Raw genomic sequence first — 11375 nt, 5'->3', positions numbered from 1 at the left:
TATTAATTGGATTATTAAATTAATTAAAAAATTCAGATATTTATTGTAAATAAACTTTCTATAATTATTTATAAAATAAAAAGAAGGTGAAAATTATAGTTTTCTTATTTAATAAAATAGAGTCTATGCATATTATTTAATTAATCAATAATCAATCAAGTAAGCTACTTTGAAGATCAAACATGCGAAATATAGATAAAACTATGGTCTTTCCAACAAGTTTATTGAAAGTTCTGTAGTGCTTACGGTTTTCTTGCAATAAGTTATCAAAATTGAAAAATTAAATTCAAGCGCTAAAATCAAGGTTTTCTCATTTTATCTAATTACTTAAAATGATAATTAAATGATCAATTATGAATATTAGTGATAAAACTATGGACTTTCAAATAAGTCTATTGCAATTAAATTCGTCCTCAAAAGAAATGAGTTTTTATAGTTTGTTTAATTACTCTAATAATCAAGTAAACTAAGTTAATAATGTAATTTAAACAGAAAACTATGACATTTCCAATGAGTTAACTAAAATGTGTGCGGTAATTAGAGTTTTACTTGAAATAAGTTATCAAAATTGAAAGATTTTTGATTACACCAGATTTTGGTCCTTTCCTTTGCTAAATGAAATCCAATACATTTTGTTCGTTTCATACTAAAAGTTTGATTATTATTCAGAAATTATTAATTGGATTATTAAATTAATTAAAAATTTCAGATATTTATTGTAAATAAACTTTCTATAATTATTTATCAAAAGAAAAAAGGTAAAAATAATCATTTTCTTATTTACTTTAAATATGTTGTTTAAATAAGCCTACTACGATGTTAGTGAGGTATTTGTTGTTTAACTACAATAAAGTGCTTCAATAATAATAATACTTTGAAGATCCAAAATGCAAAATATATATAAAATTATGGTCTTTCCAACAAGTTTATTAAAAGTTCTGTAGTACTTACGGTTTTCTTGCAATAAGTTATCAAAATTTAAAAATTAAATTCAACCGCTAAAATCAAGGTTTTCTCATTTTATCTAATTACTCAATAATCTGAAAAGATAATTAAATGATCAATTATGAAGATTAGAGATAAAACTATGGTTTTTCAAATAAGCCTGTTTTCTAATAATCTGTCAAAATTTAGCAATTAAATTCGACCTCAAATGAAATGAGTTTTTATATTTTGTTTAATTACTCTAATAATCAAGTAAACTAAGTTAAAAAATCAATAATGCAAATTAATTACATTTTACTTGAAATAAGTTATCAAAATTGAAAGATTTTTCGTTTTGTCTTCGATTTTTTTTTAAATTATTAATTAATAAAGTTTGCTAATTGGAACATAAAAAATACAAATTAAATAGAAAGTTTTGAATAAGCCTACTACGATGTTAGTGGTTTAATAAAATAGAGTCTATGCATATTATTTAATTAATAAATAATCAATCAAGTCAGCTACTTTGAAGATCAAAAATGCAAAATATAGATGAAACTATGATCTTTCCATCAAGTTTATTAAAACTTCTGTAGTACTTACGGTTTTCTTGCAATAAGTTATCAAAATTGAAAAATTAAATTTAACTTCTAAAATCAAGGTTTTCTCATTTTATCTAATTACTCAACAATCTGAAAAGATAATTAAATGATCAATTGTGAAGATTAGAGATAAAACTATGGTCTTTCAAATAAGATTATTTTCTAATAATCTGTCAAAATTTAGCAATTAAATTCGACCTGAAAATAAATGAGTTTTTATATTTAATTTTTCTAATAATCAAGTAAACTAAGTTAAAAATCAATAATGTAAGAAAATTATAACATTTCCAATGAGTTAACTAAATTGTGTATGGTAATTACAACTTTTCTTGAAGTAAGTTATCAAAATTGAAAGATTTTTCGTTTTGTCTTCGATTTTTTTAAATTACTAATTAATAATGTTTGCTAATTGAAACATATAAAATACAAATTAAAGACAAAGTTTACAAAATTTGTAAAATAAATATTAATTATTAACCAAAATATGATAATTTTTCCAACAATATTTACATATTTTTATGAAAAACTATTGATAAATTATATTTGTTTGTTAAACATTGGTACGATTGTATTGATGTTGACTTGTAGACATAAAATATTAATGAAGTGTTCACTTTGTTTTCTAATTAAGTTAATCAAGGAAAACAACGTTAATACCTGTCGTCTTTCAACTGTATTTCTAAATAGAGAGAAACAACAAAAAGAACGTCTGTTATTGATGAATTAATTGGTGCGATGACTGTTTCCATTTAGTTCGAGTTCGGTTAGAAATAAAGAAATAAAGTTGTTGCCTTTTTTCCCGTCAAAGTCTATTAAGGATACACGTCGAAAGGACAAATCGATTCTTCTCCTTCCTTCCTTCACACAGTTCATTTTATTTTATTTCATCCGTCGAGATGAAACATGCTGTTGAACTGCAGCACATCATTGTCGAGAATTGAATGCAACTACTTATCTATGCTTTCATTTTTCTCACCACTTTTGTACACTACTTTTTTCCTCTTTGTTCTCTCATCGTCTCTCTTCGGAATTTTGTTACGAAACACTCGAGCGGTTGAAAGATAGAAGCGTCCTTAAAACTTCACAAACTCGATACACCAATGGTCTTAATGAATTAGTAGCAAATGCAGTAATAGTTATCATTAAGTAATGGAGTTTTCTTAATGAGATTCTTAAGATAATTATTGAAATTGATGCTGCAAATTTACTAAATAACAATTATATAAATTATATAAAAACTTATAACAATTATACAAAGTTATTGAATTTAACAATAGTTGAAAAAACACGTTGGTTTCATGCATTTTCACTAATTAGTTAAAGGATAAGCTGTAATTTGGATGCAGAATTAAGGACGTGAGAATAGTGTTAAAAAAAACGAAGATAGGTATGCATAATGCAGGTGTATGCCATTAAGGATGTACAAAGGGGTTTTTCGTTTGCATTTTAAAACGAAACAGTATCCCTTTTGTGAGCTGATTAGGGGATGAATTCTGGTTGAAGCGAGACGAGGAAGATGTTCCCTATTATCGCGAATATCCGCAGAACAAAAGGAATAATTCGAAAAAATACTGAATTCCAAGAAGAATGGAGCGCACAGCAAATAGAGGATAGCAGCAACGAAAAAAAGAAGCGGAGCGAGCGTGCTTCCGGCATTGTTTCGAAATAATTTCCGTCGAGATATTTCATACATTTTTCAATCAGAATCGAGGTCGAAACATAACGAGGGATCAAAGGCATTCCTTCATTTAACCAATATCGATTCGCGCACACCGCACACTTGACGGAAAAGGGGAGAAAGCATCCCTTTCTTAAGAAAAAAAAAATATATATCGAACATGAAGAGAGAAAGAGAGAGAGATATAAAAAGAAAAAAACAACAACAACTGGAGGAGGAAGAACACAGAATAAGCCCCTTCGGCGTTGGTGGAAAAAGGATGCGAAGAAGGAATTCTTTTATTCAACGTTGACGGGGCTTTTTTTTTATATATTTATGTGTGTGCACATCGGGCAAAGAGAAAAGAGCAAATAACGAAGCGGAGAGAGGACAAAAAAAAAGAAGCGAACTAAGGGGGTGGAAAAAAAAACACGAATTCGTCCATTAATTTCAAATTGAATATTTTCGCGACGGCTCAATCCGACGAAGAAAAAAAAACTGTGTGTGTGTGTGTAAATATACACGCGTTAATGAAAGGACTTAATTAATGTGAGCCTATTTATAAAAGTAGGACGTATCGCTTTTCCGAATCTCCGCGTCGGGAAAAATAAATCGCTCCGGTCTGACGTGAAAAGAAGTGAACGCGAATAAATGTATTAAAGCTGAAGCAACATTAAATCATTTCCGTACGAGTAATTAATACATCACGAGAATGCCATTAAAAAATATATTATGTAGTACATATTACATTATTATAATAAGAATTCTATCAATTATTGCGAATATTTAAAATTTCACAATTTTTTTATAGAAAAACCTAATTTTCAAATATTTTTTATATTTAGAAAAAAAACGTACCTATTTAAGAAATTTGTCGTGGAAGTTATATTACGTAATACATATTGCATTGTTATAATTTATCATCAATTTTTGTTTATATTTGCACAAATTATACAATTTTTTTTTATAGAAATTTTTGATAAAGAAATAACCTAATTTCCAAATATTTTTGATACTTAGAGAAAACGTAACTATTGAAGTAATTTATCATGGAAGTTATATTACGTAATACATATTACATTATTAAAATGGTTTCATCAATTTTTATGGATATTTATACAAATTACACAATCTTTTTTATAGAACTTTTTGACAAAAAAACCTAATTTTCAAATATTTTTTATATTTAGATAAAAATTTAAGAAATTTGTCATGGATGTTATATTACGTAATACATATTGCATTGTTATAATTCATCATCATTTTTAGTGGACATTTGCACAAATTACACAATTTTTTTTATAGAAATTTTTGATAAAGAAAAAACCTAATTTCCAAATATTTTTGATGCTTAGAGAAAACGTAACTATTGAAGTAATTTATCATGGAAGTTATATTACGTAATACATATTACATTATTATAATCGTTTCATCAATTTTTATGGATATTTGCACAAATTACACAATCTTTTTTATAGAAATTTTTGATAAAAAAACCTAATTTTCAAATATTTTTTATATTTAGAAAAAACGTACCTATTTAAGAAATTTGCCATGGAAATTATATTACAAATTACATTATTATAATGGTTTCATCAATTTTAGTGGATATTTGAACAAATTACACAATTTTTTTATAGAAATTTTTGATAAAGAAAAAACCTAATTTCCAAATATTTTTGATGCTTAAAGAAAACGTAACTATTGAAGTAATTTAGCATGGAAGTTATATTACGTAATACATATTACATTATTATAATGGTTTCAGTATGGATATTTATACAAATTACACAATCTTTTTTATAGACATTTTTGATAAAAAAAAACCTAATTTTCAAATATTTTTTTATATTTAGAAAAAAACGTACCTATTTAAGAAATTTGTGATGGAAGTTATATTACATAATACATATTGCATTGTTATAATTCATCATCAATTTTTATGGATATTTGCACAAATTATACAATTTTTTTTTATAGAAATTTTTGATAAAAAAAACCTAATTTTCAAATATTTTTTATATTTAGAAAAAACGTACCTATTTAAGAAATTTGTCATGGAAGTTATATTACGTAATACATATTGCATTGTTATAATTCATCATCAATTTTTGTGGATATTTGCACAAATTGTACAATTTTTTTTTATAGAAATTTTTGATAAAGAAAAAAACCTAATTTCCAAATATTTTTGATACTTAGAAAAAACGTATCTATTTAAAAAACAATCCAATTTGTTAATGTCTAAATCTTATTTAATATTTCAACATTATAAACATAGATAACATAAATATTTGCATTTATACTGAGAAAGTTTTGATTTTCTGTTATTGAATGTAAATTATTTTTATAATTTCTGTCCAAAAATAAATATATATTTTTAGATAATTTCTATAAACAGATAATCTAGAAACTAATCATAGATAAAAAGAGAAACAATTTGAAATGAAAACCTTGAATTGTATATAAATAGTATAAACGAATTATTGCATGTTCGTAATTGTCCCTAAAATGATCATATTAAATCACAATTTTTATCAATTTAACTATCTATTTATAGACGCAAATATTTCCATGCTCTATTTATTTCATAAAATGTAATTTTTAATAAGATTTGTCTTTCTTGTTTTTCTTTGTGTAGGTTTTGGATTATACACAGTACTACTTGGATCTACCCTTGGCAAACACGAATACCAAAACCGATCCGGAATGGATGGTGGAGTACAATTTCAGCTCTTACTACGGCATATCCAACATCACACCACTTTCCTTGCACAATTTGGCTGAGAAACTAACGCAGTCCACTCCGACCGAGAACCCCAGCTTTAATAGGTAAGAATTAGGGTTTCTGGGCTAATATTACGACACCAACTTCAACTACCCTTCATCTGCTGCTTGTTGTTGCTGCTACTGCTGTTGAAGGGGTGTCCATTTACGAGCCCCCTCGACTTGTCAACTCACGCACTGAAAGTTTCCCTCCTCAACTCATCTTCACCATCTCGTAAACTATTTACTGCTTCTTAATGAATTCTCACAGCCTCGTTTTCGCAGCTAATATGTATTTATAATATGTCCTTTGTGGCTTTGAACTAAACATTTTGATTACAAATTTTGCTCACAATTAATTACAAATATCTAGTTAATAATTAGAACAAACACAATTTGTCTTTAATAGATAATTTGCTTCTTCATTAAAGATCAATTCACCAAAAATTTATAAAATAAATACATCAATTTATTTATTATCTACAAAAATTAAATTTTCATATTTTTTTTTTCTTAAAAACCTTTAAAAATGATGAAAAAATGAATGTTAAAAATTCATGTCTACTTTATATTATAAAATAATTTCTTCTTAATTTTATAAAAATTATAAGTAAGTAATTATTTTTTTCTTTCATTTTCATAATAAATCATTAATAGATTTCTTCTTGTTTGAAATAACAATTATAAATATAATTGTAGTTTATAATTTATTGCCTAGTTTGTAGGTATAGTATTAATTACGGATACTTGGGTTGCGATGTTAATTGGACATTATTATTGCATAAATTTGACGTGTAATTGAGAAATTGTTTACGCAATGAATAAAATAATGGTTTGGTTTAATAATTGATCGCTACATAATTGAGATCATTTAATTACTTATTCATTGATTTTGCTGTGTTTTCTTTAAATAAATATTACTGCTTACTTTTATGTTATTTGTAAATACTTGCGTAAATCTTGTTAATTCCAATAAAAAAAATATATTGATATTAATGTTAATATTGATAAATTTATAAAAACTAATATTGAAAATTTTGAGAATTTGTAGAAGTTTTTCCTTTAGAAGACAAATTTGTCTTGGAAAATTTATTATGAAGTACATATTATATTATTATAATGGTTCCATTAATTTTTATGGATATTTGTACAAATTATACAATTTTTTTTATAGAAATTTTTGATAAAGAAAAAATCTAATTTCCAAATATTTTTGAAACTTAGATAAAACGTATCTATTTCAGAAATTTGTCATGGAAGTTATATTACGTAATATATATTACATTATTATAATGGTTTCATCAATTTTTTGTGTATATTTGCACACATTACACAACTTTTTTATAGACATTTTTGATAAAGAAAAAAACCTAATTTCCAAATATTTTGATATTTAGAAAAAAAACGTATCTATTCCAAAAATGGATTATGGAAATTATATTACGTAGTACATATTACATTATTACAATAGTTAATCAATTTTCGTGGATAATTGCACAAATTTCATCATTTTTTTATAGAAAATTTTGATTAAAAAAAAAACCTAATTACCAAATATTTTTGATACTTAGAAAAAACGTATCTATTTAAGATATTTGTCAATGAATTTATATTACGTAATACATATTACATTATTATAATGGTTCAATCAATTTTTATGGATATTTGCACAAATTACATATTTTTTTTTCATAGAAATTTTTAATAAAAAAATCTAATTTCCAAATATTTTTGAAACTTACAAAAAAAACGTATCTATTGAAGAAATTTCTCATGGAAGTTATATTACGTAGTACATATTACATTATTATAATGGTTTCATCAATTTTTTGTGGATATTTGCACACATTACACAACTTTTTTTCATAGAAAATTTTGATTAAAAAAAACCTAATTTCCAAATATTTTTGATACTTAGAAAAAACGTATCTATTTAAAAAATTTGCCAAGGAAGTTATATTACGTAGTACATGTTACATTATTATAATGGTTTCATCAATTTTTTGTGGATATTTGCACACATTACACAACTTTTTTTCATAGAAAATTTTGATTAAAAAAAAACCTAATTACCAAATATTTTTGATACTTAGAAAAAACGTATCTATTTAAGATATTTGTCAAGGAATTTATATTACGTAATACATATTACATTATTATAATGGTTCAATCAATGTTAGTGGATATTTGCACAAATTACATCATTTTTTTTTATAAAAAAAATTTAATAAAAAAAACCTAATTTCCAAATATTTTTCATACTTATAAAAAACGCATTTATTTAAGAAATTTGTCATGGAAATTATATTACGTAATACATATTACATTATTATAATGGTTATATCAATATTTTGTGGATATTTGCATAAAATACATCATTTTTTTTTATACAAATTTAACCTAATTTCCAAATATTTTTCATACTTAGAAAAAACGTATTTATTTAAGAAATTTGTCATGTAAATTATATTACGTACTACATTATAACATTATTATTACAAATTATACATTTTTTTTTGTAAAAATTTTTGATAAAAAAAATCTATCAACATTGTTGTAGAAGTAAAAATAAGGAAATTGATAATGAAAGTTACAAAGTTATCAGGAAAGAAAAATAAGTTATGTTACATCTCTCATTGGGAGAATATATCTTTTCAGTTTCATATACATATAAATGAATAATTTCATTTGAAAATAAAGTAGTTTTCAGCGGAATTGCAGTGGGTGGCTCTGAATCAAATTTAGTGTATATAACTAGGCAGTATCCATTTTTTATCGTTATCTTGCTGCAGTTTCGCAGCTATAAGCCAGAAACCAATTCTCATTTTTCTACTAAACCACCACCACTTGTTCATTTTCCTGCAGCAATAGTAGTAGAGGCGGCAGCGGCGTTTTCCTTCGGGCTTCCGCTTTTCCGGCTCAGATAAAAACTTATTTACGATCGCGCCACCCTTGCTTGTTTCAGATACTATCGTGCGAACAGCGTCAGGATGTACAGCGGCGGCGTCGGCGGATGCGACAGCAACTGCGCCCATACCCATTACTGCGCCATCACCAGAGTCGACTACGAAGAGTACGACCACTGCGTGAAGACAGCGGCGAGCGCTCTCGCCTCTTCCTCATCCGCTGACCAATCGCAGCAGCCGACGTCCTTCGTCCTCATCCTGCCCATCATCGCGATCATCGCGATCAACCGTGTGTGATAATTTTATACCAACAAAACAAAAAAATATATATTAATAACAACAACAACAACAACAAGTAACCCGATTTAAGATTTAAGGATTCAAAATTTCGATTCTAGTGCCAGATCAGCACCCCAACACGTTTCGTCACGTGACCTCACGTGACTTCACGACAAAAAAAAAACGAAAATTTGTACCAGAAAGCGAAAAGAATCTATATTTAATTATATATATATGGAATTGCTGGAGAAAATATTTAATATAAATAAATGGATAAATATATATATATATATAATAAAAAAAAGGCGGTGTACATGCAGTATTTGGATGTAAAATATTTTTATATTTTATGAAGTATTGTGTATATATTATGTAACATTAATTCGTAACAAGAAAAAAACACACACAACAATTTTAGGTATTTAGCGCAGATTATATTTGTAACGAAATACAATTTCTTTTTGTTTTTTTGTTTACATAACTAATGGACAAACCATATTTTAGCTTTATATGTGAAATATAAATATATATATAGATATACAAAACAATATATTTAAACAATGGATGCAATGTATATAAAAGCGCACTTGATTATGTAAAAAAAAAAATAATAAAAGTCCGTTCAAAGCGTTTCGTTTGTAGACTAAAACTGGAAACGCTTTGAATGAAACATTTTTAGGATATTTGTATAAAAGAAAAATTAAGGAATATTATGAATATATAAAACATAAATAATATACAAAACTCGTCAATGACAGTGAATTAAATGGAGTTTAGCACAAATCTAATGTAAACTTAAATTAAATTAATTTTTTATTTCAATTAATTCATCCACCGAAACTCGTGAAATATACACGAATCAAAGTAAAAGTTTAGATTCCAGTTCAATTTATCCAAAAATTTTACACAACAAAATCTTGTTTTTATTTAATTTATTTCTATTCAGAGTAGAAACTTCTTTGTTTTTTTTTTATTAATTACTAACATTATATTATAAAAACCAAATATATTTATGATTTTTAGAACAATCAAAATCATTTGATAAAATGAGAAAATCTGAAATTTGAACTTAGATAAATCTACAAAACTTTGAGACCAAGAGGAGATGAATTAATAATATTACTGCACATTTTTTTTTGTTGATACCGAAAATGTAATCTTAGATTAATTTAAAATGCCAAAAAAAACAAAAAAATATGTGAAGTGGATGAGGCAAGTGTATGAAAGAGATAAACGAAATATTTTTTTAGGGGAAAAAAGTTATATTGTTGATCTTCAAATTGTTTAAATTTTTCTTTATTGTTGAAAATTCGTTTTCATTAATGTAAGCTTATTTTGTGGGTCTAATTGATGTAAGTATTGCACTTGAGATGAATGTAATAACGCGTAACGATTTATATATGTAAAAGAAAAAAAACTTGTAATGAACTTTGTAAAGTTTGCAACAACAACAACAAAAAAGGAACACGGCTTTGGATGGGTGTTTTTTTTTCTACGCTAGTTGTAAATGTAAATAACTACATATTGTATAAGATATAATAAGTAAAAGAAAGTAATTTGAACCCTGTACATAATTTATTTATACTGTCGCAACAATTTTATTAATTATTTTTGGGGGAAAAATAAGGAAGAAGCACGTGCCGAAACAACACCTTATATATTCATAAAAATTATAATAATATACATACTCGTGGTCATTATTATGTAATTATATTCATGCTCTCTCTAATTGAATAGAAGACAAAAAAAAATATGAAAATAAAATGTATGTATTACTTATATAAATATGAATGTTTGCCATCCGGATGAGAATCTATTTTTCACTCTCTATCTGTCTGTCTGTCTATCTCTAGCTGTTTATATTGTATTGTACTCGATCCCTGATAATCCTCATTACTTTGTTTGTCTATTGAAACACGCAGCAATGAAGAAGTATGAATAATAAAAAAGATATATGAAAATCATTCGAATTCTCTTTTTTTAAGTTATGCAACTAAATTTACAGCAAAACCTATAGGCAAAAAGATGAACTTTACGTAATAGTGGTCGATTCCTACATTACCTACCGGCAGTTGAAAGCAACTAGCGCCATCTGGATTTAACTTTCAAATCATTGATTGCCTTAATATTTATTATCTTAACTCACTGGTTTCCAAACTTGAAGTTACTACGCCTCCCTCAAAAGTATGTAATCATTTGGCGCCTCCATCAATGAAATGTAAAAACATTGCTTTTTCGAGC

The 11375-nt window shown here is 25.9% G+C and overlaps 1 protein-coding gene across 1 annotated transcript in view; it reads left to right on the top strand.

The window, feature by feature from the left end:
• The window catches only part of LOC108564519 (acid sphingomyelinase-like phosphodiesterase 3b), a gene marked incomplete at its 5' end in the record, with an annotated part of 11377 nt that extends 2201 nt beyond the window's left edge, over window positions 1-9176 (top strand). Inside the window, 2 exon segments of the mRNA XM_017923585.1 lie at window positions 5825-6015; window positions 8915-9176. Of these exon segments, the coding sequence (XP_017779074.1) occupies window positions 5825-6015; window positions 8915-9152 (429 nt within the window).
• Between the last annotated feature and the right edge of the window lie 2199 nt (window positions 9177-11375).

Source organism: Nicrophorus vespilloides, unplaced genomic scaffold, assembly GCF_001412225.1.
Source record: "Nicrophorus vespilloides isolate i.1.1-1 unplaced genomic scaffold, Nicve_v1.0, whole genome shotgun sequence".
In the NCBI taxonomy this organism is placed as follows: Eukaryota; Metazoa; Arthropoda; class Insecta; order Coleoptera; family Silphidae; genus Nicrophorus; species Nicrophorus vespilloides.
This window is presented reverse-complemented; position numbering and strand designations above follow the sequence as displayed.